The sequence below is a fragment of the Pseudogymnoascus verrucosus genome, assembly GCF_001662655.1.
Source record: "Pseudogymnoascus verrucosus strain UAMH 10579 unplaced genomic scaffold scaffold_56, whole genome shotgun sequence".
Lineage (NCBI taxonomy): Eukaryota > Fungi > Ascomycota > Leotiomycetes > Thelebolales > Thelebolaceae > Pseudogymnoascus > Pseudogymnoascus verrucosus.
This window is the reverse complement of record NW_017263707.1, coordinates 141134-166538: the sequence shown is the minus strand read 5'-3', so window position 1 is coordinate 166538 and position 25405 is coordinate 141134. Positions and strand designations below refer to the sequence as shown.

At 51.4% G+C, this 25405-nt stretch overlaps 12 protein-coding genes across 12 annotated transcripts; 3 read left to right on the top strand and 9 right to left on the bottom strand.

Moving 5' to 3' along the window:
• Positions 1 to 554: 554 nt before the first annotated feature.
• GRX4 (monothiol glutaredoxin grx4) lies at positions 555 to 1850 on the bottom strand. The gene is made up of 2 exons (XM_018278513.2): positions 876 to 1850; positions 555 to 808 (listed from the first exon to the last, which is right to left on the bottom strand). The coding sequence occupies exons 1-2, from the start codon at positions 1632 to 1634 to the stop codon at positions 746 to 748; spliced, it is 822 nt and encodes a 273-aa protein (XP_018126594.1). The 5' UTR covers positions 1635 to 1850; the 3' UTR covers positions 555 to 745.
• A 473-nt stretch (positions 1851 to 2323) lies between these two features.
• VE01_09096 (uncharacterized protein) lies at positions 2324 to 3262 on the bottom strand (the record flags this gene model as incomplete). Its single annotated transcript, XM_018278512.1, has 1 exon — positions 2324 to 3262. The coding sequence occupies one exon, from the start codon at positions 3260 to 3262 to the stop codon at positions 2324 to 2326; it is 939 nt and encodes a 312-aa protein (XP_018126595.1).
• A 1712-nt stretch (positions 3263 to 4974) lies between these two features.
• On the top strand, positions 4975 to 7562 carry PEX5 (Peroxisomal membrane signal receptor PTS1). The gene is made up of 2 exons (XM_018278511.2): positions 4975 to 5529; positions 5591 to 7562. Exons 1-2 carry the CDS (start codon positions 5362 to 5364, stop codon positions 7376 to 7378), a joined length of 1956 nt encoding a protein of 651 aa, XP_018126592.1. The 5' UTR covers positions 4975 to 5361; the 3' UTR covers positions 7379 to 7562.
• Positions 7400 to 11711, bottom strand: SLA1 (cytoskeletal protein binding protein). The gene is made up of 4 exons (XM_018278510.2): positions 11106 to 11711; positions 9637 to 10981; positions 7827 to 9587; positions 7400 to 7771 (listed from the first exon to the last, which is right to left on the bottom strand). Exons 1-4 carry the CDS (start codon positions 11301 to 11303, stop codon positions 7746 to 7748), a joined length of 3330 nt encoding a protein of 1109 aa, XP_018126593.1. The 5' UTR covers positions 11304 to 11711; the 3' UTR covers positions 7400 to 7745.
• A 361-nt stretch (positions 11712 to 12072) lies between these two features.
• On the bottom strand, positions 12073 to 13069 carry VE01_09093 (uncharacterized protein; the record flags this gene model as incomplete). Its single annotated transcript, XM_018278509.2, has 2 exons — positions 12073 to 12889; positions 12956 to 13069. The coding sequence occupies 2 exons, from the start codon at positions 13067 to 13069 to the stop codon at positions 12287 to 12289; spliced, it is 717 nt and encodes a 238-aa protein (XP_018126560.1). The 3' UTR covers positions 12073 to 12286.
• A 581-nt stretch (positions 13070 to 13650) lies between these two features.
• Positions 13651 to 15363, bottom strand: VE01_09092 (uncharacterized protein; the record flags this gene model as incomplete). The annotated part of the gene is made up of 1 exon (XM_018278508.1): positions 13651 to 15363. One exon carries the CDS (start codon positions 15361 to 15363, stop codon positions 13651 to 13653), a length of 1713 nt encoding a protein of 570 aa, XP_018126598.1.
• Positions 15364 to 16050: 687 nt separating this feature from the next.
• Positions 16051 to 16872, bottom strand: VE01_09091 (uncharacterized protein; the record flags this gene model as incomplete). The annotated part of the gene is made up of 1 exon (XM_018278507.1): positions 16051 to 16872. The coding sequence occupies one exon, from the start codon at positions 16870 to 16872 to the stop codon at positions 16051 to 16053; it is 822 nt and encodes a 273-aa protein (XP_018126596.1).
• Positions 16873 to 17240: 368 nt separating this feature from the next.
• On the bottom strand, positions 17241 to 19311 carry ALG6 (Glucosyltransferase-like protein). The gene is made up of 2 exons (XM_018278506.2): positions 18966 to 19311; positions 17241 to 18906 (listed from the first exon to the last, which is right to left on the bottom strand). The coding sequence occupies exons 1-2, from the start codon at positions 19237 to 19239 to the stop codon at positions 17354 to 17356; spliced, it is 1827 nt and encodes a 608-aa protein (XP_018126597.1). The 5' UTR covers positions 19240 to 19311; the 3' UTR covers positions 17241 to 17353.
• Positions 19312 to 19316: 5 nt separating this feature from the next.
• VE01_09089 (uncharacterized protein) lies at positions 19317 to 21304 on the top strand. Its single transcript, XM_018278505.2, has one exon. It carries the CDS (start codon positions 19549 to 19551, stop codon positions 21106 to 21108), a length of 1560 nt encoding a protein of 519 aa, XP_018126552.1. The 5' UTR covers positions 19317 to 19548; the 3' UTR covers positions 21109 to 21304.
• On the bottom strand, positions 21288 to 22105 carry VE01_09088 (uncharacterized protein). Its single transcript, XM_018278504.2, has 2 exons — positions 21738 to 22105; positions 21288 to 21675 (listed from the first exon to the last, which is right to left on the bottom strand). Exons 1-2 carry the CDS (start codon positions 22081 to 22083, stop codon positions 21416 to 21418), a joined length of 606 nt encoding a protein of 201 aa, XP_018126551.1. The 5' UTR covers positions 22084 to 22105; the 3' UTR covers positions 21288 to 21415.
• Positions 22106 to 22278: 173 nt separating this feature from the next.
• On the bottom strand, positions 22279 to 23089 carry VE01_09087 (uncharacterized protein). Its single transcript, XM_018278503.2, has 2 exons — positions 22656 to 23089; positions 22279 to 22557 (listed from the first exon to the last, which is right to left on the bottom strand). Exons 1-2 carry the CDS (start codon positions 22882 to 22884, stop codon positions 22478 to 22480), a joined length of 309 nt encoding a protein of 102 aa, XP_018126554.1. The 5' UTR covers positions 22885 to 23089; the 3' UTR covers positions 22279 to 22477.
• Positions 23090 to 23158: 69 nt separating this feature from the next.
• VE01_09086 (uncharacterized protein) lies at positions 23159 to 25363 on the top strand. The gene is made up of 4 exons (XM_018278502.2): positions 23159 to 23354; positions 23408 to 23779; positions 23830 to 24407; positions 24461 to 25363. Exons 1-4 carry the CDS (start codon positions 23310 to 23312, stop codon positions 24813 to 24815), a joined length of 1350 nt encoding a protein of 449 aa, XP_018126553.1. The 5' UTR covers positions 23159 to 23309; the 3' UTR covers positions 24816 to 25363.
• The last annotated feature ends 42 nt before the right edge of the window (positions 25364 to 25405 follow it).

The window sequence follows — 25405 nt, the reverse complement described above, 5'->3', positions numbered from 1 at the left end:
GTTCGGCGAACAAATGCGTGTGGAAGCATACGCAATCCAGCATCGAACAGCCCAGATCGACACGAACGTCCACACGTTATCGCCCCTGCGGCGACGCCGTGGATTTTTATACTTTAATCGGTCTGGCGTATATGCCAAGGACATACTATATATATGCTAGTAAGCTACTGACTCTGGTATTCTCTGTCTTCAGCCTCTTCTGCTCGCAACGCAACTTGCTGTGGCGCAGTATGGATGGCTGTGCCCTCAAAACGCTCTTAAAACGGCTTGCTGCCAGGGTTGTGTTGTTGTATGCGGCTTTATTCCCACCTCGGCAATCTGGGAGCGCCTTCATCAGCCTTGGCACCAGTGAAAATCATCTTTATATACATGTGCTCAGTCATATACAGTATAGCATGCACTCGATCATACGCTTGTATGCCGCGACTCTATTAACTTAACCGTGAAATGCTGCGCAGGGGACAACGGTGGCGCTAACAATTGCGGAGAACTGTCGAATTATCGAACTATCCTGCGAAGGAATGACGCATGGGGGGTGGGGGTAACACTCGAAGGGTATCTGATCGCAGGGTTTGATATCATAAAATCATTGCATACTACATGCAATCGCAGTCTATCTGCATTGTAAATGTCGAGCTGCTAGGCCTATCCCACCGCGAAGCCGCCAGTCACGACCGCCGAGTTGATTCTCCTCAATCAAATAACCGTGAAGTTGTGTCTACTATCATCATCCCATACTCCCTATTCAGGCCTTGACGACCGCGTACTCCTTCAAGAAATCCGGGTCGTTTGCAATCTCTTCCTTGATCTGTATCACGCTGTTAGCCCAGTCCAAAGCACCCCCCAAGCGGAAGTCGCATCTCAGGTAAACTTACAATATCCAACCCACCCACCAGCTCTCCCCCAACCCACAACTGTGGGAACGTCGGCCAGTCCGCAAACTCCTTCAAGCCCTGCCTCACCTCATCATCCGCCAAGATATTGAAGAACCCATATCGCACCGAGTTCTCTCTCAGCAGCGCAACCAACTGCCGACTGAATCCGCACTGTGGCGCGCTTGGCGTCCCCTTCATGAACAACATAACCGGCGCCGCCTTCACCAGCTCCCCCAGCCTCTTATTCAGGTCCTCCTTCCCCTCTCCCGACGCAACAGCCGTCCCATTCGCATCCGCATCCTTCTCTCCGCCTGCAACACCTGCCGCATCAACCCGTGGTGCTGGCCCCGTAGTATCACGATAAGTGACATCTTGCTTTGGTGGTATCACCACATCCTCAGCCTTGCCCTCCCCACCAGCAGCGTGTCGCTCAATTGCCGCACGCACCTTCCCCGCATCGCTCCCCGATACGGTCTCGAGTGTTGCGCCTGCGCGTGCGAGCACCAAGAATGGCACAGCGGTCACGTCGTATGCGTCGCTCACGTCAGGGAGTTCCTCAGCGTTGACGGAGAGCCAGAGGGTGCGTGGTGGGGTGGTGGCGGGGTAAGACGCTGCGAGGGTCGCGAGCACGGTGTTCATCTGCGCGCATGGTGCGGCCCAGGGGGTATGGAAGGAGAGGACCAGGAGGGTCGTTGGGTCGAGAGTCGTGACGTGCGTGTTGAACTCATCTTCGGAGGTGACTTCGAGGATTTTCGACATGGTAGGCTGTGAGGTGGGTGTTTTGGTGGTGTGTGTAAATGGTGGGGTAAATTCGCACGCTCAACCGACGAGCTCTACTTGATGCGATGAGGGGTTGCGTATGCTGTTTCGGATATTCGATTTGATTCTGTAGATGCGAAGAGGGGACTCGTTCGTAGAGTTGATGCTGTTCTGCCCTCGGAGATGTTTATCTGATCGTGGTCGCTGATTAATATTCAACGGCCGCCACCAACAGAAATTATTGCCGGACTTCGGCGAACGTCATGGCCACACTAAATCACGACTAACCACGTGATCGTCAATCAAATACAGCGACTCTCATTGAACAGATTTGAGAACAAAAGGAGCGAAAGGCAAGTCGGAATCCACACTTGAATTACTAGAGAATTGACGAGATAGCAACAGATCACATATAATATATACTGGTATTTGTTTATGTACGAAGGATTCTAAATCCAAGAATATTTACAATCAAATGTTAAGTCCAAAGCAATCGATGTCCCGCTAACGCCCTTTTTTCATATCAACAGAAATCGCGTTCATCCGTGAGCGAGCCATCACCAGCTGGTCCATCAGGGGCCATCTGATCTTGTCGCCAAAAGTATATGCAAAATTTGTTCCAAGAATTGAAGTGATCTGTTCAAGCGTCCACCACAGCCTGCCTATACCAAAGATGGCCTTGGCACCATTCAGTTGTTGGTGTATACCTTGACGGAGTTGACAAGCCAATACGCCTCTTCATACACCGCTGGGTTCTGGCTGACAAAGTCTTCGCAGGTTGCGGCCCGAGCACCACACTTATCTCCCCAAACGCCGCCGGCCCAGTCTCCACAAAACGTCGTGTCGAACACGATATAGTGATCCCTGAAGTGGGAGCCAATGTCGCAGCTGTTGCCGACGAAGTTGGTCAGGGGTGTGCCCCAGGTGCTGGGATCGGGGTTGCCAGAGTTGATGTCGTCCGGAATGGCATATCGTGGGAAGAAATATACTGCAATAGCTTCATTTGTCCACTCCATCGCATAGACTCCACCACCGATGCTGTTGAAGCCGGTCCCGTAGTTTGACGGATCGGTGGTTGTCTGGCCACATCCCCCAATGCCACTGCAGTCAGCGTTACTGAGGACAGAGCCCGGCTGGGAGTTGGGGTTGTTCATGGAACAGCCCCCCGATGTGTGAAGGGTAACGTCGTTCGTCAATTGAGTGTTGACGCCCTCTATAACATCTATTTCACCCCTATTGGGCCAGTCTGGGCCATATGTCCAGAATGCAGGCCAGGAACCACACTCAGCACCAGGCATGTGTTTAATATCGGCAATGAAGAGTCCCAGGGTGTATTGCTTTTTGGACTCGACCCGAACAGATGCGCGGCCATTGGGTGGGCTCATCGTGGTGTGGTCAACTCCCATGTAGACGCCGTCCTGAGAGAGCCCGGCGAGCCCAGCATTGTTTGCTGTCTCAGCATTGACATAGTCAACGAAGCCGTTCGTTGGGTCACGGCCATCGTAGAAATTAAATCCGTCGAAGAAGTTGGTGGAGTCGTAGACATCTTGGAGTGTGTAGGCAGCGCTTGCAGTACCTGCAAGCCAGGCAATGGCTGAAGCTTGAATGAGGGTTTGTAAGGAAGGCATTGTGACGACGATTTAAACTTTTGGTTTCTGCTCCGTAAGATAGGGTTGGTAGAGAGCTCTTATATGTACACTCCGAATAATTGAGATGAACTGAGAATCAGGGGATGTAGGGACTGTTCGTGAATCCTCGAGGTGATGCAAAAGGACCGATTGTTCTTGGTGGCTTCACCCAAGTTTGAACACCTATGTAAGGATTGTCGTACTATTGTTGCAGCAAGAGTAGCACGGCTTTATAACGAACAATGGGTCCAAGGCACCGAACAGTTTCTTATCCGGGATTCCGCACCACAGACGTTTGATGGTTGTGTGAATGATAATGAAAAGATGAATGAAAGAGCAATGCGCCCAAGGAACAGTAGTATTATTAAGGAAGGTATGCTGTCTCGAACATGGGAGAACGGCGGTATAAGGATATAGTTTCGCCGGCCACCATCTGAGTGGGGGGGACTATGAGATGAAATAGCCCCCTGGGCTCGCTGGGACGCACTTTAGACATGGTCTAGAGATGCGCATGAGCGTCTAATAAGAAGTAGCGCGGACTTGGGGCGCGAGAAGGGCATGAGATAGCACGGTGTCACCGTGAATATATTGGACTTCCACCTCCTCTGGACGCGGCTGTGGCACGAGTGTGGCAAGAGTATGGCCGCTCGGCCAGTCATGACCCGTCGCTGTTTCTCTAGTGAAGAACAGCATGAAAGGTTGTCGACGATTCCCCCTTGAAGGTCTGTTTCAGTTGTGGCGGCGATGGACCAATGAACCAGGATCAGCCACCTTTGACGTTCAGCAAGCGAGGGCGCCAACCATAACACCAACGTGATCCGAGACAGACGGGAGAGCTACCCACGACGACGACGACGGCGTTTCGGAAGTTTGGACGAACCAAACGCCAAACAAAGCGATATATGTTCTGTGTTTTTGACAAAGGAAGTTTCATGGTGCGGGATGTGGGATCCGGGTCCAGACCAGTCTCAGTTCCAGTCCCAGCGCAGTCAAAGGCGGTCCCATCGGACATATTTCATCGCAACTCCATCGCAACTTCGCGACATGACAAGTAGGCGCCGAACTTGTGTGAAAGACTCCTCGAGCATGGATGGGATGGACCATGTGATCTGCCGGACAGCAATGATCCTGCCTCGCTGCATGATCGAAGCGCGATAGAAGGCCCGATGAACCCGCATGGTTAATCTCATGGTTTAATGTAAATAGCTAGCCATCCCTTAGCCATCCTTTAGAGTTGACAAGTTCAGTAAGGTGGAGTCCGGCAAATGGCTGATCAGGTCCATGTCGGTACCTGGCTCCGTTGGGTCCGTTCCCCCTCAATTTAGATCCTTTGAATCCTTTAAAAATCGTTTAAATCGAATAAAGAGCCAATTTAATCCCACGCCCCAAAGCTGGCCAATGAAGATGAAGAGAATCAACAAATCATCGTCTGTGTCATTGTGAATGGTGTTTTGCTTTTGGCTGGACTCTCAAGGGGACTTTTATATAAGGATCACGTGACGACCCCCACATCGACCCCATAAAGAACCACAATGACCCCATACTCAACTGTCACTTTGGCTTGTGACGGCCTGACCCCTCAATGGTCACGTGAACAGTAATACGTGCGAACAAAAACCCACATGGTGCACGTGATCAAAGAGGCGACCGCCGATGGACAAGCACGATATTAAAAAGTCTCCCTGCTGCCGAGGCATGACAGGCACACGACGCCCTTAACTCCACGTATTATTCTCCGAAGTAAATAAATCAGAATCAAAGGGAAATTAACAAGTGATTGGGGAAAATAGCCGCCCTTTAAATAATTCCCACCTCCACGCCTTCTTTCTGAATTACCATCCCTAAAACTATTCGGCATTGCTCGGGACACGGATCAACCGCCTTCGCGTTGGTTTCTCCGAGGTTCAGTACCCCACAGTCGACCCCAACTTCTATCAATAATCACCTCCACCATCAGGCCTCGCCACGCCATCATCTCCTACCTTTTGCTACAATATCTTCCAATCTCCTCTCTATAAACTACACGCACCCATAGCGAACCCATTTTTATTCTCATACATCATTTATAGATCTTTGTACTGTTCCAAGCGCCAGCAGCAATGTCGTTTATGGGTGGCGCCGAGTGTTCGACGGCTGGCAACCCGCTAAGCCAGTTCAGCAAGATCGGACAGGATGATAAGAGTCTGCAACGAGATAGGCTCGTGGGGAGAGGCCCGGGGAGTGCGCAAGGGATGCGCAGTACCGGAATGAATGGAAACCAAGATAATGTACTTCCCCTACAAACTTCGCTGCTGCGTTGGCATATTTGGACCTTGCTGACATATCTAGATGATGAACGAGTTTCTACAACAGGGCGGCCAACTACCACAGGCACCCGTCGACCCTTTTATGATGGAGGCAATGCACCATGCCGGCCCTGGAATCCAACGAGGCACATCACCACAGGCTCAAGGCTGGGCGCAGGAGTTCCAGCCCGGCATGCCCCAAGAATCACACATGCAACCAAACTTCCAGACGCCCCAGGCCGCCGGATTCAACCCCGCCGAGTTTTCCCGCTTCCAGCAGATGAACCAACCTGCAGCCGCACGAACAGCAAGTCCGGCGACCCAGATGCCAATGTCGGGCTATAACTCATACCAGAGGCCCATGGGAATGGGTATGGGGATGGGGATGGGCGGCGGCTTCGGCATGGGCGGTGGTATGATGTATCAGAACCAAAGTCAGATGGCCATGAACCAACAACCGCAAGAAGCGATGGACAAGGGCAAGGGTAAGATGATTGAACTCGATGACGAACACTGGGAGGAACAATTCAAAGCCATCGACTTGGCGGCCGAAGAGAAGGAGCAGAATGACACGATCGAGGCGGAGCTGAATCAAATGGACAGGTCAGTTGAAAATCTAGAGTCCGAAACGAATGAGTTTGGGGACTTTGAAGCTATCTGGCGTGGAATCCAAGCTGAGACCGCTGCTGCCAGGGACCTCGTGGCCGACATGCCCTCTCCGAATGAACTCGACATGGGCAGCTTTGACCAGTGGGATGGATTCGATGGCATGGGGAGCCATGCAGCTTTCCGAGATCCACACTTGGGCGATTATACCTTTGAGGCGGACAACATCTTCGCCGACGTCCCGAATGCATTTGAGGAAGGTGTGCGCATCATGGAAGAGGGCGGAAACCTCAGTCTTGCAGCTCTGGCATTCGAGGCAGCCGTTCAACGCGACTCTTCCCACCTAGCAGCCTGGGTTCATCTCGGTTCCGCACAGGCGCAGAACGAAAAGGAGACCCCGGCCATCCGGGCGCTCGAGCAGGCCCTCAAGATTGACCCCTCGAACCTCGAGGCTCTCATGGGCCTCGCCGTCTCCTACACAAACGAGGGCTACGATAGCACCGCCTACCGCACCCTCGAGCGCTGGTTATCTGTTAAGTACCCCGCCATCGCACCACCGAGTGGCCTCTCAGCCGAGGCGGACATTGGTTTCACCGACCGCCAACAGCTGCACGAGAAGGTCACCAACCTCTTCATTCAAGCCGCGCAATTGAGCCCCGATGCCGAGACCATGGATCCTGATGTCCAGGTCGGTCTTGGTGTCCTCTTCTACGGCGCCGAGGAGTATGACAAGGCAGTCGACTGCTTCTCCGCCGCTCTCGCCTCCACCGAGTCCGGTTCCACCAACGACTCCTCATCCGTCCACCTCCTCTGGAACCGCCTGGGCGCCACCCTCGCCAACTCCGGACGCTCCGAGGAGGCCATCAATGCGTACGAGCGCGCCCTCTCGATGCGCGGGAACTTTGTCCGCGCACGCTACAACCTCGGAGTCAGCTGCATCAACATTGGGTGCTACGAAGAGGCGGCTGCGCATCTACTGGGCGCGCTCGCTATGCACAAGGTCGCTGAGCAGGAGGGACGCGAGAAGGCCAAGGATATCCTCGGCGGCGACGGTGCGGGCAAGGTCTCCGAGGCGGAGCTTGAACGCCTGATCAACCAAAACCAGAGCACGAACCTGTATGATACCCTCCGTCGTGTTTTTAGCCAGATGAACAGACGGGACCTGGCTGAGCGCGTGGTGAGCGGCATGGATGTGGATAGCTTTAGAGGAGATTTCGACTTTTAGATAGGGCAAGCATATGGGGGACATGGGAAAGGGTTGGATTATTTTGGGTATATGTATAGCGTATGTGCTTACTCCGCTCGTCAAAAGAAGATGTAGTGGTTTCAGGAGACGGTGCTCCAAATATCAAAAGAGCATTATCTTCCCTCGTTTGCTATCTGTCTTGGAAATCTGAACGTAAAAGGCGCAAAAGTCTCAAAACGCCCCCGTCTCGTGATAACTCGCAAAAAATACAAAGCACCGTACCCGATGCTTCGCAGTGCACAGAAGGCCTCCAATCGCAATGCTGCCGTATGTATAAGTTGTATATACAATATAATACGAAAACGACGCTACGCGAAAATAAATGCACAACCAAGGCTATAATTGACTAGAAACCAAAGGGATTGTCGGGAGCTGCGAGGAGTCAGTAAGCAATTCACACAGGTTTTCACGGAAATGATAAACTTACTAGCTGCTGCAAGGTTGGCTCTCTTGCCTGTTGGCTGGGGAGCGAGCTTCTTCGCGTCGGGCTTCACGCCGAAGCGTACTGGTGGGGGAGGTCCAGTCTTCTGAGGAAGTAGCGGCGCAGGAGCCTGCTGAGGCATAGGTGGAAGTGGGGGAACAGGTCCCTGTCCGAAATTGTTCATACCAGTTGGCTGAGAGAACATCGGGCCAGTTTTCTGGGGCTGCAATGCAGGTGGGAGGTAGTTGTTAACACCAGTCTGCTGGGGGTATTGTTGCTGCGGGTTGAATGGGCTTTGGAATCCGGTTGGCTGGCTCTGGATAGGCGAGAATGGCTGAACTCCTCGTGGGTCAGCAAATGGGCCCGCCGAGGGCTGGCTCTGCATGAAGTGCTGGTTTGGCTGGAAACCGGTTGGCTGAGGCATCATCATGTTTTGCTGGTTAGGGAAGCCAGTCATTTGGGGCTGGAACGGCATCTGTTGCTGGTTATATTGCTGCTGCAGTTGCTGTTGCTGCTGCAGCATTCTCATTTGGTTCATCTCAGCTAGACTTTGCCCTGGAGGTGCAATAGACTGGTAGCCCGTTGGTTGATTAGGGATACCAGTCATCTGTGGCTGCAAAGGAGGTGGAGGGCCGAATGCACTCTGTTGGGCCGTTTGTGGTGCCGACAGGGGTCGCGCTGGAGGCGGCGGCATTAAAGAGCCTTGACCACCAGAAAATTGCGGTGCAGCTGGACGCTGGCGGGCAATATTTTGCTGAGGCTGGAAACCCTGTTGCTGTTGCGTAGTTCCGGGCTGTGGGAGATTTGTGAAGAATGACGGACTCGCGCCAGTAGGTTGCGGAAGTTGCTGCTGGGCTTGTGCTTGTTGCTGAGGGGGCTGTGGTGTTACAGGTTCCACCTTTGTAGGCTGTAGCGGCTGCGACAATAGAGAGAGCTCTTGCATAGAACCAGTTAAGGTTGGTGGAGGCGGCTGCACTGGGGTAGGGGCAGTTTGTTGTGGCTGCGGCTGTGCTTGTTTCGCAGGTTTGACATCCCAAGCATCATCGTCGAAGCCACCAGATGCTGACTTCGAAACTGGGGCAGGTGCTGATGCAATCGGGGTGGGAACAGACTCTGCCAGTGTCTTCGTTTGTGGTTCTCCAGAGTTCTGCTGGGAAAACGCCTTTGGATCCACGGTATCACTAGTTTGGGTTGTTGGTGCTGGTCGCCCTTTCCGGGTGTTGTTCCTCAAAGCGCCCCCAGCGCCAGAGAATAGACCGCCTTCGCCTTCCGCCTCATCGGATCCCTTCTTGCCCTTCCGGTTATACTTGGTATCTAGGTGTCTCATGATCTTGAGGATATCTCCTTCGCGTAGCCCCAGGTTCCTCAAGACTGTTGCATCAACGTCGGGAAGCACGCTCTCATCCATGTTATCCCTGTTGAACACTTGAGAGTAACGTTCGCAAAGGCCAACTCCGATATCACACGACAAGAAAAAGTTAAACCAATCATGGTCCGGCTTCTTTTCAATGCTTGCGCCTGCTTTAGACTCTCTAGCTTTCGATTTCTTATACTCCGATAATGGCTTATCTTCGTCAAGGGATACGCCAGTCATATTCTCGACGTATTCGAGATCTTCGATAGACATCTTAGAAACTGGTACGGCAATCTTAACGCCATTCATCTTATGCAGGTTGATCTTGCCATCTTTCAGGGCGAGAAATTGGGCTTCAACACTGAACGACTTTGATCGGTCGGTCCATGTGCGAACTTTCGATGGATCCGGTTCTATACGCGTTAGACCATATTTTCGGTGTAGTATTGGTAGTTTACTTACTAGCTTTGGGGCCTCGTGAACTTCCAGACTCGGGTTGTCTCGATTCGCGCCTACTCCTCTGTTCATCGGCACGGTTATTATTGATTGGGGCATGCAAACTACTGCCTCTCGGAGGCAAAATCATTCCAGGGCCTACCTCTGGCGCTCTATCCCCATCTCCACGGCCTGCCTTTAGCGCTTCCTTGGCAAGCTTTTGCTCCTCGAGCCTGTTTTGTTCGACTGACGACATTCCTGCATTAACCCCTTTATGGCTGTCTGGAACCGCCATAGTACCGGTAATTTCGACGTAGCTACTGGGGACAACGCCCTGCTTGCCATTCTTGAGTCGCCTCACTTGCCACCATTCGTCGCTCTTCGAGTCATCCAGAATAATCACTTCGTCTCCGACAGCCACGGTTACCTCGTCATCACCCTGAGCCATGAAGTCATACAAGATTTGCCCTTTCTTCTTCTCCTGGCCAGTGGCGGCTGACAACACTTCTCTCAGGCCTTCAGCTCTGACGGCACCAGACATCTCGCCAAGAGAAAAGACAATCTCCTGGGCAGTATCTTTAGCTCCGGCGTGAAAGTCTATGCTTTTGCTCGGTTTTACTAATTCAAGAAAGACATGCTTGCCCTCAATCGAATAATGTGTCATCTTGTCCGCAGTCCACTCCTGTTGGGGTCCATCCCGTGTCTTCTCGGGTGCAATGGTTATAATGCCGGTCGCCAGGTTGATTCCAAGAGTAGTTGGCATCTTCTTTCGCTTGCCCATAACCGATACCATTTCGTTAATATTATAAAGGTGGAAGCCACCCGATGTTCGAGGTGCGTAGTTATCATTATCGGGGTGATCGCCAGTAGCGAACGAGACGCGGTTATGAGGAGGAGATATAATCGGGCCGGCAGGCGGTGGAGATCGAGGGGATTGTATCGTCTGGGATTGAGGCCGAGCTGGGAGAGAAGGAGTGGGTGCCTCTTCCCCATCAGATGATTCAGGGGTCAATTGTGGTCGCGGCGGGAGTTGTCTTGGTGGTTCCGCCGCCTGCTGTCTACCTTGAAGCACCCCGGCTAGGGCAGACGCTGGAGTCGCCGCAGCTTCTGGCTCTGGCGCATTGAAATCTTCCGATTCCTCGCTTGGTTGTCTCTGCGCAGGAACGGGCCTCGCAGGTGTCGGAGGGGCTTCCTCTTCAACTTCGATGTAATTGGAAGGTGCAAATCCATAATCACCATCAAGTCCAACCAAAATCCAATCCGGGTCCGAGGTGTCAAACACTTGAAGGTGCGATTCTTCCTTGAATGATAGCTCTTCGTCGGTTTGTCTCGTATAGTCGAACAGAGCTCGAGCTTGCTGTGTTGGTTTGACCTAGTGTTGATGAGTTAGTTGGCTGTAATCCAGTCCCAGCAAGACGAGCAAAGAAGTCGGCCATGCCTTTCCGCGGACTGCCATTGAGAGGGGCACGGATACGGTGGAAAGGGTTCGTTCATACCTCTTCAATGTAATTGCTCGGTATTAGTCCAACCGGCTCATCATCCTCCTCGGTCGTAGCCTTCCTTTTCGCCTTCCACCAATCATCCTCAGTGCTCTTCTCAAGCACATACAGGACATCGCCCTCAGATATAGTAAGCTCGCCTTCGCCCTGAGGAGTGTAGTCGTATATGGCTTTGTATATTCCAAGGAATCCCATCTTGCGATGCGGGGCTAACGCCTACGAGCAGCGCACGACGGCAATAGCAAATCGACCGTCAAGGTAAGTCCATACGTAGACCAGGCGATGCAGCCTACAGCTAATAGCTAGCCGGATGCTGGTTGTGACAACGTCGGGTCGCAATGTAGCCGGATGCTGGAATTGCCACTTGTGGCTTTCGGGGGAAGAACAGCGACGCAGTTGGAGTAGCAGGCTGTGGACGTGGACAGGATCGTGGGATTGGAGACTATGATAGCCTATGAACTTCTGCTTTGGGACAGGAACTCTTTGCTGTTTGCACCCTGAACAGGCCTAGATGTCGATAGGCGGATGGACATGGCTGCGGGATTTCGAAGAGGCTGAACACGCTTATTGGCTGTCTAAGCGACATGGCCATTCAAGTTCTATGTGATATCCTCGACAACGCGTCACACACCTGGATGACGACGCTAGAAGCAACGGTTGCCAGATGACTAATCAATATTTCCCTTCAATGGCTTCCATTGGACTTTCTTTCTTTATAGTCTAGATTACTTGTTTAGGCAATTCAAACAAGCCCTTTGAGACTCCTTCCGTCACTTGTATCAAACTTCGTCGTGGTATACCACCGTTGTATATACGTTGCCCATGTGTCCACTATACCTTCATTGCAGGGGTATGTCAAGAATAAAATACTAGTCTTCTTAGGACCCCTAAAAATGCCCACCAGCAAGAGTCCCTGTTCAAGTAGTATCAAAATACTGCATGTAACGGCTCTGACACGTCCGGTCTAGATTCTTTGCTTCCAAAGGATTTCCCTATGTACAATCTGCCCCGAAATTTCCTATTTACATGCTGTTCTGATAATCGCTCACGTATGTACAGCACAGTATAGGCCTGCTACGAAGCCCATCTGCCTACAAACACTGGATATGCCAATCGCTCCTGCTGGATTTGCAACTTCCCAAAGCACGGATGGTACCTTCCAGCCCATCCTTGACCTCCTATGCGATTGTTGCCTTTGACCCAGAGCTCGCAGCCGAAATTGCAGCCTGAAGTGGCTTGAACCACGCATTTGCAAGCTTCACGTTCCCGTTATCATTTGGATGCACTCCATCGTAGGTATCCGTGGCGGTGTTGTACCCAGTGTAGCAATCTACCACGGTGATTGGGCTCTTGGTTGTGCTCTTCGCCGCAGCCCACGCTGGAATAGCACTGTTGAGGGCTATGATACCTGCTGAACAAGTCGCGCAGCCGCCGGTGGGGTTCATAGGTGTGATTTGAGCAACAACAATGTGCATGGTGCTCTTGGAGGCACGCATCTGATCGACGAGCGTGGAGAATGCGTTCAGGATGGTGGCTGTAGCAATGTTGTTCCAGACATCGTTCGTGGCAAGCTGCATCATCACAACGTCAGGCTTAGAAACTGCGAGCCATCCCGGAAGCTGGTTGTTTGCAACGATGCCAGTGGCAAGGAAGCCTCCGTGGCCGTCGTTCTCGCCGTCATACGCGATACCGCAGCCTTGGCCAGGAAGGGTCCCGACAAAATCAATGTTGGTGACGCCAGCCTGCACTAGCTTTTGGTAGAGAAGTGCTCTCCAACAGCCCTAGATTACTCAGATGTCAGTCCATAGACATCAAACTGCTGACAGGAGAAAATGGAAGAGTCGTACAGGTGATCCAGTAATGCTGTCACCAAGGGCGTTGATCCTGACTGCCGCTGAGAGTGCGGGGGCTATGAGCCCAGCCAGAAGGCTCAAGGCAAAGAGGGGCTTAATAGCAACCATTTTTAAGCTTATGATAATCGCGTTATTAGACTTTATGGGCCAAGACTTCTACCTCCCCGAGGGCCATCTGCCCTATATGTAGTCGACGAAAAACACTCTCATAGTTCTTCCGTAGCGCTGCATTCTGCAATATATTCGGATATTCTCATCAGTGGTGTGTTTTGAACAGATAAATAAAATAATAGATCTACTTGGTTCCAAGCTGTATTAGAACGCGGGGAAATATCCTCCGTCATCTTGAGCCGCGAGGGCAATGCACGAGGTTTACTCTATTTCCTTCACGTGGCACGTAACCAGCGGCCACAAGTATATTAACTGACCATGCGTTGGTGGGGTTCTCATACAATTGAAGGAAAATGCGGGGATACGGTTCCTACGGCCCGGCAGATGTCTTGAGATCGCCGATACGTATCTTGGCAGTCTCATATCATGGCACGCTGTGGAGATGTATACAGTAGATGAGGCAACAAAAGCTTGTATGGCCTCCCTAGTGTGCATAATCACTTGCTTATCTGTTGTGCTCTTTATATTTCTGGAATAGTGCGTGTTTTCATAGAGCTAGTGTCAACAAGTCGAAGGCCTTAAATCGTCACCACTGACACATCCAGTATGCCCTCCTGAGCCACGAGCTCAGCGATATTGTCTTTCCCGACAATGCCATCGACTCCTAGAATCATCAGCGCCTCCTTTTGTATTTTACCGTTTGTGTTCTGGCCTGGAGCAGTATTGCCTGGACCGTCTAGGGCCGCCACGCTCATAAACCTGATATTGATATCGCGGCTGCCGAGAATACCACCCACGTGCCCGATCATGCCCGGCGAATCATAGTTGTGGCAAATAATCAAGGTGCCTTCTGGAATAAAACTGGTCGTGAACCTGTCAAGTTTCGAGATGAAAATCGAGTTTCCTGACACGTATCCCGAGATCATTTGCTCTCCTGTCCCATCGGAATTCGATGATCGCAAGGTGACCAGACTGGCATATGTCAGGCTACTGGATTCTCGACGATGACTTTCGTTGATAACAATCCCCTTTTGCTTGGCAATCAACGAGGCGTTGACAATGTTGACATCACGGCCACCTGAGTCGGAGATAGAAGATGTTAGCCCCTTGACGAGGGCAGCGAACAGGGGTCGAGTATTTGATATAGAAGCCAATTCTCCCTCGTAAATTAGGTCAAAGGTCTTGCCACCGGTGGCAGCTCCACGAGAGCCGAAGTGCTGAGTGTAGAAACTCCCCAGACTTTCAACAAGCCGGACAAACGGCTGTAGTTTCTTGTATTCCTCGGGTAGAATCAAAGGGGCGTTCACAGCTGATGTCGGGAGGCCTCCGGAGAGAATTGTGAGGACTTGAGCACAAACATCCAGACTGACATTTTCCTGGGCTTCTACCGTGCTCGCTCCCAAATGTGGGGTAGCCACGACCTTTGGGTGTCTGCTAAGCTTTTGGGCTGCCGATCCTGGCGCCGGTGGCTCAGATGTGAAAACGTCCAAGCCAGCACCTGCAATTGTCCCAGATTCTAGTGCTTCCAAGAGAGCTTCTTCGTTAAATACGCCTCCCCTCGCAACATTCAGGACTCTTGCAGTCTTCTTCATTTTCTTTAATTCTTCTGTGCTTATCAGATCCATCGTGCTGGCCACCAAGGGTGTATGGATTGTTAAAAAATCGACTAGAGGAAGGAGCACTTGTAAGTCAGAGACCATGGATACTGAGTTTGCAGCCGCAATCTCAGGACTGGCGTAAGGGTCCAAGGCAACGACTGTCATGCCCAATCCGACAGCCATACGTGCCACCTTGAGTCCGACTTTGCCCAGGCCAATTATACCCAGCGTCTTGCTACTGACTTCCACTCCGACGAGTTTACTTCGTATCCATTTTCCTTCTGAGAGGCTCGCAGACCCGGCAGGTATATTCCTAGCTGTGGCCAGAAGCAATGCAATTGTGTGCTCCGCGGCGGCCACAATATTTCCACTGGGCGAGTTTACAACAATAACACCGAGGTCGGTGGCAGCTGCGACGTCAACATTGTCAACTCCCACGCCAGCTCGAGCAACCACCTTCAGCTTCGTAGCAGCCGAGAGAAGCTCCGCCGTGACCTTGGTCTCCGAGCGGATGATCAATGCATCGTAGTCTGGGATGATAGCTTTTAATTCATCGGCACTTAGACCAGAGCGCTGGTCGATATCGAGTGAGCCCTGGAGAATGGCGAGGCCGTCTGGTGATACCTTTTCTGGTATAAGCACTTTTGGGCGGACCGCAATTGGGGCCAAATCATTTTCAGGTACCGCAGTCATGATGCTGGGAATACAATCAAAAAATAATCTATAGGATTTTGGGGGAATTGCAGAATGGCTCTTCTGTGAGTAAGAGTTTATCTCTTGAGATACGGAATATAAAGAGAAGGAGCGGGGATGTGAGACTTCCACGGTTTCCTTTGTATTGCTACTTCCCCGCGACAGCTTGCGATATCGGTTTGGGGGTTATGTACGGGAGTACCAGCTGACAGATGACGACGCATCTTGGGATAGAAGGCAGCAAGTATGTATGGCTGGATGATTGATAAACGCGAGCAACATGTACTCGATTACCCCGCGCTATCACCGTGTACCCCCATGTTACCCCACGTTCGCTGTGTCTTGGAGCGGGCCGACCCCAGTTACCACTAAGAGGATGATATAATAATTAAGGCTCGACGGCCCTATCATGCAGAGAGCGTGGCATGTTAGTTGTAGTTGCGTGGGAAATATGTATCTATCAGAGCGTTCATACTTGTGATAAGTCAATGGTTGGTCTCCCATCAACCATTGGAACATCACGTGCTGGTGATATATTGCCATGAAATGAGAAGCATCAAGCTTCTCATAGATTGACGGATTGCTCTAGGTGACTGTCCTCATGAAATTAGGCCAAAGCAACTGTGCATCGATATGGTCTTTACAATCTTCATGTCGGAATAATAAAGCCCATGAGATATGTTGGATTCATGTCTCAAGTCTCACCATTCTAATCCCTAACTCCGTTGATATTCCAGCCTCAGCCAAGGCCACGTTCATCCGTTTGGCGAGCTCTTCATATTCGTCCAAGATTCTGAACAAAAACCTACTCCGGATCTGTGACCCTTCTCTATGAACCAGCGACATCATCAAGCCACCAATTCTGTTCCCCTTCTTAAACAACTCGCCCTCGACTGTCTGTTCCACAAAACAAATAAACAGCTGCCTCAAACTTTTAAATGGTTGTAATGCTTTTATAAGCGTCGATGGATCTTTAATGTGCATATCGCTCCACATAATGCCCATAGACTCGATCTTAGAAACGTCAAGTCCGTCATTTGCCGAAGCAAGTCGGTCCAAAACGAATTCCCGTGTAAGTCCAATAGCTAGCGCAGCATTCGCAGAAAACATCACGGCTGGATCTGATTGCTGTTGCTGGAGATAATACAGTGGCAAAAGGAATACATAGGTATCGAGTGAGTGCGAAGTCAGATCGAAGGGGTGCTCATGAGAGGACATAAACACGCCGTTTGGTTGAGGCGACAGAGGCCGATAGATGGCGAAGGCTTCAGACCGCGTCTCGCGGTTAATATGAAAAAGGGGGTGAAGCCGCGGGCGCGTGAGAGGGGTCTTGTATAACAGGTCTGAGGTTGCGTACAGGTCGTTGGATGTGAGTGACGAGAGCTGCAGCTCAATCACTCTGGGAGTAAGAGTAAGGTGCCAGATGCTAAGGCGGATTTCGATCGGAAGACGGGGGAAAAGGGGAAACGTTTTGTTGAGAGTGTGCGTTGGTTGATTTGAAGAAGCCATTGTGGTAGGTAATAGGCACGATATATTCGTAAGGCTGGTGGATGATATGGAAGATGCACTTCCAGACAGCGAAGTACTCTATCTATAGGATTTGTCAGAGGGATTGATCTTTAGACTGGACATAATATGAACTATGTCTCTGCCTTGGATGTGATGAAGAATACTGGAAACCTGCCGTGTAAGGTTTGCCTTTCTTATCAACTCTCATTCCCGTCTGCCTGGAGCATGGGGACGTTCCTCCGGCTCCGAAAGTGACTCCACTCTACATCTTTGGCGCCGAGTGAGATTACCAAGCAACACCACCTGCCCCTTCAGTGCTTCAAACGGAAGTAATAAGAAAAAGATGCACAATATTCCAAGTAGACTTTATGTTGTACAATTCTGTTATATAATTTACATAACTGAGCTATTAATCAGGCCCTGAAATGATCTGTGGGTATCACGGTCTCTTCCTCTATGGATGGTCCTTTTTTGGACTCCATTACTTCGTCTTTTTTTTCGGGGTTCCTTTTTGGCTACTTGGGGTCTCCATGAGACGGCTGTTGAGGATTAAAGCGCCCAAACACCACAAATAGCAAATAGAAAAACCTGCTGCTCCAACCACCACGTTAAGCACCACCCACAGATCTGGTAGACCCTTCGGCGCGTCCACAAACGCTTCTAGGCCATGCCATAGGATCATAACAAGATAAAAGATAGTGTGTATGAAGACTGTGCCCTGCTCTAGTGGCCCCTTGCCCCAAGCGGGTTTCCGGTAGACTTCCCAGCTCACCGGTGGTATACCAAGAAGGTATGCCCAAAGCAATGTCAACACTGCATATGGGATTCGTAGTTCAACACGTTGAAGCAGAGGGAACATGGTCCACGCGCCGAGAATGTTTGCGAAACCGACCCACGACCGTGTATACGGGTGCATGCCATTTTTCGATGCGAGAAGCAGCGTCATCGGCATTAGAGGCAATAATACCGACTTTTCATGCACTTGGAAGCTGAAGAGGAAAAAGGCCCATGCTGTCGCCGCCAATGCCAGCGGCAGCAGTTCTTTTCTGGGGTTCAGAAATATAGCCACGCATGGTGGGAAAATAGACCCTAGGGTCGCTAAAAGCGAAAGGCGTTGCAGCTGGACGATCGGAAGATATTTAAGCTTGTAGACAATATTGAGAGCGCACCAGAAGTTGGCAACTTTGTCCTCGAATAAACCACGGGCGAAGGGAAAGACGCGGTGAACCAGCTGCGCAACTTGATGCACCGGAGGAAAGTACCACGCATGTGGGTCCAAGTAAGTCGTGTAAGAAGAGAAAATAGGGAAGATAGGGGCATGGCCGTTCAATTCGGGGATGGCATCTATGCCATGACGTTGATCATAGATTGCACCCGCAATGATGGGTAACAGCAAGAGCGCAAAGGCAGTAACTGTGACCAATGCGATGCCGAGGAATCTAGGGACATTGATGTTTGGGAAAATGCATACACCTAGTAGGTAAGCAAAGATGGCCGGTGCGTAGTAGAGAGCCATTTGTTTGAACCCCAGGGCAAAAACAAAGAATACGCAGCTCCACATGTAGCGGCCTGCCACAATGCTCGACGCGCAAGCTAGAACCAACCCGAGCATCACAGTGTTATACTGGAAATGGACATGGTCGATGAGTATGGTTGCTGGTTGGAGGAGAATTGCAACCAACGCAACAGAAGAATCCCAGGTTTGAACGCCCTGGAGGCGGCTGTATCGCCTGACGAATATAACGGCAGCGGGGATATAGACCAAGTATTCGGAGATGATGACAGAGGCCCGCATGAAAACCTTGAGCGTTTCATCGTCCAGCCCTCTTGAAGTATGCAGGAGGAACCACTTGGGATCTATATAAGACCCGATTTTCCCGAAGACCCAACTGTGATAAGCTGTCAAGGGCGGATAATCCAACCCCCACCATTCTAGGTCATGGAAGTACCATTGAGAGATAGGTAGCTGAGTTGTGATTTCCATCCAATGCCGCTGCGCCTCATAGTCGCCATGCATGGGAGGATTCTGGTAACCTGCCAAACGGAAGAATATTAGCATGAATTCGTCTCGGGGATTACAGCTGAAGTCATACCCGAGTAGCCCCATAGCCCGGCCGCCCAACGGATCATTCCTACGACCATGAGGACAATCGGGAGTACGGTCCATTGCGAAACACCTCCACGGGCTGACCACATAAAAGCTGCAAGAGGATATGTTGGTTTTATTCCGGTAGACGAGGCCGAGAGGTTTCCAGTGGAGTCTTTGACTCGGCCTGCGCTGTGTTTGATGACATTGCTCGCAAAGGAGACTTCGCCGCCAGCTTTCTTCCCCTTGCGTCGAGGCTTGTGGGGTGAAGGCGTAGCCATTCTCAATCAACCCTACAATCTTCACTTTGCATTGTTTGCAAGAAACATATACAGGTCGTGAGGGGCAAAGCTGTCGACTTGTCTCGTACGTATTCATGGTGGTTTCACGCCAAATATTGGGTTGTGGATTATTGTTTTCCCGAAGCCCCGACGCGACCTTGGTGTGGCGGGCTTTGGGGAAACAACCCATCCACTTCACATTCACATCGCTCTTATGACGAACGCTACCTCTGCCTGAAGACACCTTCGCGGACATTTCGAACCAAACAAATGCACCATTAAAGAGATACTGCGACTTCATCAACAACGATGTCGAAGCCCACGATTACCCTCAAGATCGGTGGCGGTTCCACCCCAGGATTCAACCTCACAGGAAGGAGCCCTTCGACAGCGGGCACTCCGACTCCAGGCAGTGCCGCCCCAAAGATCAGGCTTAATATGAGCAATGGATCAAAACCAACGACCCCTAGCGAGATCGTAGTCAAGCCGCTACCTAAAACCAAGGCTGGGCGAGCATCCAAACCTTCTGCCAAAGCCGCAGCGAACAAGAATGGCAAACGTATAAAAGACGAATCCGACGATGGAGATGATCACAAATCACGCGCTATAGCAGAGAGAGCGCCGAAGAAGCTGAAGCTGAGCCTAGGAGGCCCAAAGGCTCCAACCGTTTTAAAGGCGAAATTCAAAGGCAAGCCGCCAAAGAGACCGCTTGGAGAAGGCTATGACTCCGAGGCCAGCGACAGGGAAGAAGACCCGCTTGTGGTGGAAGAATTTATATTGCGCATGATACCTGGACCGGACTGTGACTACGTTCGTGAAGCGATCCAAGAAAAGACTATTGGCGTACCACGACACCAAAACGGGGCAGACATCCAGATGAAATTCATACACCAAGAAGGGCGCCGCGCGATCGTAACGGTACGCAAGCATCACTACGCAGCGACCCTAGTCGACCTACCTTGTGTTATTGAAGGCATGAAAAGTTGGGACAAGAGAGGGTGGTGGAAATCAGCAGACATCTGCCAAATGCTTTTGGTTTTTGCGCCAATAAAGACAGAGGCGGAGGCGGCAACGATAGAACTACCAAAGATTGTTGATCCTCACACTTTCCAATATCCGCATGGATTAACGCCTCCAATGCACTTTGCCCGCAAGCGCCGGTTCAGGAAGCGCATCAGTAGGACAGCCATTGAAGCCGTGGAAGACGCCGTTGAAAAGCTCTTGGAGGCCGATCTGAAGGCAGAGAGTATCAGGCATGAGCTCATTGAACCCGAAGTTCGGAGCCGACAAGGGAGCCGTTCATTTGGAAGCCCACTCGCCTACGACGAGGAGGAAGGATATTCCGAAGACGAGGACGCAGATGGGGATATTGATGATGGCACTGCATATTACGGCCATATCAATGGCAATGGCTTGCATAAACAAGAAGAGGGAGAGGAGCATGACCTTGATGCGGACCTTGAGGCTGATTTGGAAGCTGCTTTCGAGGCCGACTTTGATATCGGAACACCCGCATCCAACGCCATCGCTGAAACGCCGATTGCAACGATTACAAGTGGCACGCCGGATGCAAGCGGCAATGTGAATGGAGACAGTGGTGACGAGTCGTCCGATGCCAGCGTTGAAGATGACGAGGCAGACGGTGGCTCTGACGACGAGATCGACGATGACGAGCGTGCCAGATTGGCCCAGCTCCAAGGTGCCAAGGAAGATATTGACGAAATGGAGAAGCAACTGGCGAGTCTGCAGGCATCATGGGAGATGCAGGTCAATCCGATCCTGAAAACGAGAATTAAGGGGAATATCGAGAAGGTGAAGGCTGAATTGCAGCTCAAGAAATCTGCAATCGGCGAAGGGGACGAAGATTAGATTCGGCTTGTAAAGGGAATGTATAGTGGAAGCCGGCGTTATCAATACCTTGGGAGGCTGGATTCTGATATTTGGCAATGGGCGTAATGGACTAGTTGGTTGAAACCGGAGAACATCCTGGTGACTACAGCATTTTATAATGTAGCAAGGGGCACAGGAACACACGAACAAATTTAATCCTCAACATATAATAGTGCTAGATGTACCTGCAGTGATATGCGCTTTCTTAATTCTGATATATCCTGTGTATCCCTCGAAATATACAATACAATGACCCCACAAATGTTGTTACAGCCAAGTCCATTGACTAGTTCATGCCCTTCAAGAAGTTCGTCTCCTTGATCTTCGCCCTCCTCTCTCCCCTCATCGCCTTCGTCAACTCGTCTCTCTTTGCTACAGCATCCAAAGCACCCTCGACGCTACCCTGCTCGTTGGACGGCAGATCAATTGTCTGCTGCTGCAACGGGACCTTTGGAATGAGAGATTCGGTGTCGCCAGACGCGATCAGGCGGGCTTCGAGCTTCCGTTGCCTCTTCGCAACTAAACGACGGGTCTTCTTGGATTTAGCTGTAAAGATTGGGAGTTAGCTCAGTGATATCGTATGGGTGTTCAATGTGGCATAGACATACAGAACTCATCTCCCTCAAGCTCGTCTCCGTCCTTGCCCTTCTTGTCCACGTCTAAGCACTTCCACAACCACTCTGGATACTCCTCCTCAGCAAGTGCCGTGGGATCATCTCTGCCCTTTAAATAGTTTAACCCCTTCAATATCGTCCCGGCCGGCGCGGCGGATACCGGTAGGGGCGCTTTTGCCTTTGGCTTAGGAGGTAGAGGTGTCGAGATTGTTGGTCCCGTGGAGGTTGCTGGAGTCGCTGGTAAGGCGCTAGGCGCAGAATTCGTAAGGGAGCGGAGGAACGTGTGCTGTATACGCTGTGGCAGAGCTGACGCCCTGTGGAGGCAGCGGCTACAAATCATGGTGATGTCGTTTGGCTGGTGGAATTCCGTTGCGATGAAGAGGTGCTGTAGATTATTGGGATAGAAGTTTATTGCGGTTACCAAAGTAAACCAAAAGCGCAATATCAAAAGCCGAGGACTACCAGTCTATAACGACCAACTTACGATTGGAGTCGCAATGGGTCACTCATTCACACATTTTACAGTGTGTTAATTCGAGAATTGATTTCATTTTGTACATTTCGTACTATATACAACTGCAGAGATTCTCACAGCAGTTTACGGCCCCAGGATGCCCGCACGCACAACACCACCCACCCTCCACTGTATCATTCCCCTCCTTTGCCATTGACTTTGCCTCATTGGTAGGCCATAACTCCCTCCATTCCTGTGCTCGATACGTCTCCGTCTCCATCTATTTCTCGGGGATGTAGTTCTGCTGTTGGAACAAGTAACCGCGAACCTTGGACTCCTTGAGCAGCTCGAAATATCTCTCTGCAATGTTCAATTAGTCTCCGTATCCCAGAAAAAATATCCACTTGTAATCACTACAAACAATAAAAGAAAGGGGATGGGTTTCCGGGTATCCTCACCTCTTAACGCTCCGCACTTCTCGAGGTGGTTGACTCCCTCGCGGTAGTAGCACTTGCCCATCTCCTCTCTGACGAGACGTGCCATCATACTCCTGACCCACTGCTCGCGCAAAATAGCGTCCTGTGCTTGCTTCAATCGTGGCGTATCATCGTAGTCGACACCGTCGAAGCTCGCTGGGACCGTTGGCTTCTTGGCCAGGAACGCGGCTGACTCTGGAGTGGGCGCCATTGGAGGTAGATGAGGGTGCGCAAAGCAAGGTGGTTGATAGAGACGAGGCGATTGCAAATCCGAGATGTCGACTGCGGCAATTGTTCCCAGGGCGTCACCGTTGATCGAGCTGTTCAGATAGATACTTGAAGCTCTCACCACTTCCGAGTTGTGAGGTCGGGCACGTCGATAATACGCTTGGCCCAATACAAACTAGTGTATTCACTGACCGCCAAGAGCCACCAGCGGCAGAAAACCTACCCGCATAAATTTTTGTTATCGGGGCGCTAAGAGATTTTCTCTGATGGACCGTGAACCCGCCCGCCATCTTTTTTATATCTGAGTACAAATACCAGACCGCTACCACCTTTCTTCTCAACCACCCTTTCCATCCTTCACAAATTCTTCTCCCCTAATCACCCTTCATCCTACATAAATCAATCAAAATGGGAAAATCAAAGGATACCAAGACCAGCAAGGTCAAGGCTCAGGTAAATACAACTCTCAAATTGTTCAATCCGGATCAATCACTAAACCATCACAGGCACCAGTTGTCAGCAAGAAGTCTGCCAAGGAGGTCGTCGCAAAGGCTGCCCCTTCCAAGAAGTCCAAGAAGGCCGCACCACCGTCTGAGTCTTCCGACTCCGACTCTGAGTCCGCCGAGTCTGCCGCTAGCTCCGAGTCCGAGTCCGAGTCTGAGGCTGAGGTCGAGGTCAAGAAGACCAACGGCGCTGCCAAGAAAGAGGTAGCTACCTCTGATTCCTCTGACTCATCCTCATCCAGCGAAAGCGAGGATGGTTCATCTGATTCTGATTCTGATGATTCCAAGCCCGCCGCCGCCACTGAGGAGAGTGACAGCGACGATTCGTCCGACAGCGAGGAGGAGGCCGCCCCAGCCAAGGATGCCAAGGCAACTGTAAGTCTTCATCGGTCTAATTTATAGTAGACCCAAGCTGATCAATGTAGGAGTCTGGTTCCGATTCTTCCGATAGCGACGACTCTGACGACTCTGAGGAGGAGGAGAGCACCGAGGAGGCTGCCCCATCCAAGAAGCGCAAGGCCGATGATGAGGAGGAGGAGACCGCCGCCAAGAAGTCCAAGACTGAGGTCGAGGATACCGGATCCAAGAACCTGTTCGTTGGTAACCTGAGCTGGAACATCGATGACGAGTGGTTGTACCGCGAGTTCGAGGAGTTCGGTGAGATCACTGGCGCTCGCGTCATCTCTGACCGCGAGTCTGGCCGCTCCAAGGGTTTCGGTTACGTTGAGTTCGCCAACTCCGCCGATGCCGCCTCTGCCCTCAAGGCCAAGAAGGGTGCTCTCATCGATGGTCGCGAGGCCAACGTTGACTTCTCCACTCCCCGTGACAACGCCGCACCAAAGGACCGCGCCAACGCTCGCGCCCAGACCTACGGTGATGCCAAGAACCCAGAGTCCGACACCCTTTTCGTCGGCAACATCTCCTTCGAGGCCAACGAGGACATGCTCGGCGAGGCTTTCGGTGCTCACGGCACTGTCGTGAACGTCAGACTCCCAACTGATATGTAAGTTATACCGTCTACACAGAAGAAAGTACTTCCCACTAACATTTTATCAGGGACTCCGGAAACCCCAAGGGCTTCGGATACATCACCTTCTCTTCGGTTGAGGATGCCAAGAACGCCATGGAGAACATGATGGGTGCTGATGTCGGTGGACGCCCAGTCCGTCTCGATTACGCTACCCCCCGCCCAGACCGTGATGCCGGTGGTGGCGGCCGTGGTGGTGGACGCGGCGGTGGCCGTGGTGGACGTGGTGGCTTCGGTGACCGCGGCGGACGCGGTGGTGGACGTGGCGGTGGACGCGGTGGCTTCGGCGACCGTGGTGGACGCGGTGGACGTGGCGGCGGTCGTGGTGGCAGCACCAACCGTGGCGGCTTCGGCGACTTCGCTGGCAAGAAGCAGACCTTCTAAATGTCGGTTTGTTAGGGATGATGCACATAATTGCCGCACAGGACTGAGGGCTCCTTTTGAGATACTTTGACACGTTGGCTTGTGGTTCGTTGGCTCTGTGGGTTGTCCGCTCTAGACTTATACTCCCTCTTGGGAGCTGTGGCTTTGAGATCAAGCTTCTTCGGAAGTGACACCAGTGGCTTTTGACATGACAATGACGGCTGTTCCTAGTTGGCTTTTGTGGGCATTGACCAGAAAACGTGGGCTTTTGAATACTACGAAGTCGAGACGAACATTCTTATTTCCCCGTTCTGGGGACATCTTGAATGGGATCGAGCTTCCTGTGGGCTTCTTGAGGGCTATTCCAAAAAGTTTTACTGTGGCGTTAGGCTCCCAAAGTTTCTGGCTAGTCGCCAGTGGCGTTCTCTTGTTTTTATAGTTTGTTTTTACCTCCTCGGAACCCCGGTGTATATCATGGTTTTTCATCGATCGTCGCCGGTAAGTAATACAGATGTGCAATGAAGTTTAGGACCCCATTTACTACATGAACAAATGAAATCTGTTATGACCAATCATTCTATGACTTACCAATGCGTGATCTTAATTGTGAT

Excerpts from the sequence above, each read along its gene's own strand:
- GRX4 (XM_018278513.2), bottom strand. The coding sequence starts at position 1,634 with ATGTCGAAAATCCTCGAAGTCACCTCCGAAGATGAGTTCAACACGCAC. Across the intron at positions 809-875 it reads TGGTGGGTGGGTTGGATATT|ATCAAGGAAGAGATTGCAAA; the intron begins GTAAGTTTACCT and ends AGCGTGATACAG.
- PEX5 (XM_018278511.2), top strand. The coding sequence starts at position 5,362 with ATGTCGTTTATGGGTGGCGCCGAGTGTTCGACGGCTGGCAACCCGCTA. Across the intron at positions 5,530-5,590 it reads TGAATGGAAACCAAGATAAT|ATGATGAACGAGTTTCTACA; the intron begins GTACTTCCCCTA and ends TGACATATCTAG.
- SLA1 (XM_018278510.2), bottom strand. The coding sequence starts at position 11,303 with ATGGGATTCCTTGGAATATACAAAGCCATATACGACTACACTCCTCAG. Across the intron at positions 9,588-9,636 it reads TTCACGAGGCCCCAAAGCTA|AACCGGATCCATCGAAAGTT; the intron begins GTAAGTAAACTA and ends TAACGCGTATAG. Across the intron at positions 7,772-7,826 it reads AGCCAACCTTGCAGCAGCTA|CTCCCGACAATCCCTTTGGT; the intron begins GTAAGTTTATCA and ends GACTCCTCGCAG.
- ALG6 (XM_018278506.2), bottom strand. The coding sequence starts at position 19,239 with ATGGCTACGCCTTCACCCCACAAGCCTCGACGCAAGGGGAAGAAAGCT. Across the intron at positions 18,907-18,965 it reads CGGGCTATGGGGCTACTCGG|GTTACCAGAATCCTCCCATG; the intron begins GTATGACTTCAG and ends TCCGTTTGGCAG.
- VE01_09089 (XM_018278505.2), top strand. The coding sequence starts at position 19,549 with ATGTCGAAGCCCACGATTACCCTCAAGATCGGTGGCGGTTCCACCCCA.
- VE01_09088 (XM_018278504.2), bottom strand. The coding sequence starts at position 22,083 with ATGATTTGTAGCCGCTGCCTCCACAGGGCGTCAGCTCTGCCACAGCGT. Across the intron at positions 21,676-21,737 it reads GCTTGAGGGAGATGAGTTCT|CTAAATCCAAGAAGACCCGT; the intron begins GTATGTCTATGC and ends CAATCTTTACAG.
- VE01_09087 (XM_018278503.2), bottom strand. The coding sequence starts at position 22,884 with ATGGCGCCCACTCCAGAGTCAGCCGCGTTCCTGGCCAAGAAGCCAACG. Across the intron at positions 22,558-22,655 it reads GAAGTGCGGAGCGTTAAGAG|AGAGATATTTCGAGCTGCTC; the intron begins GTGAGGATACCC and ends TGAACATTGCAG.
- VE01_09086 (XM_018278502.2), top strand. The coding sequence starts at position 23,310 with ATGGGAAAATCAAAGGATACCAAGACCAGCAAGGTCAAGGCTCAG. Across the intron at positions 23,355-23,407 it reads CCAGCAAGGTCAAGGCTCAG|GCACCAGTTGTCAGCAAGAA; the intron begins GTAAATACAACT and ends AAACCATCACAG. Across the intron at positions 24,408-24,460 it reads GTCAGACTCCCAACTGATAT|GGACTCCGGAAACCCCAAGG; the intron begins GTAAGTTATACC and ends ACATTTTATCAG.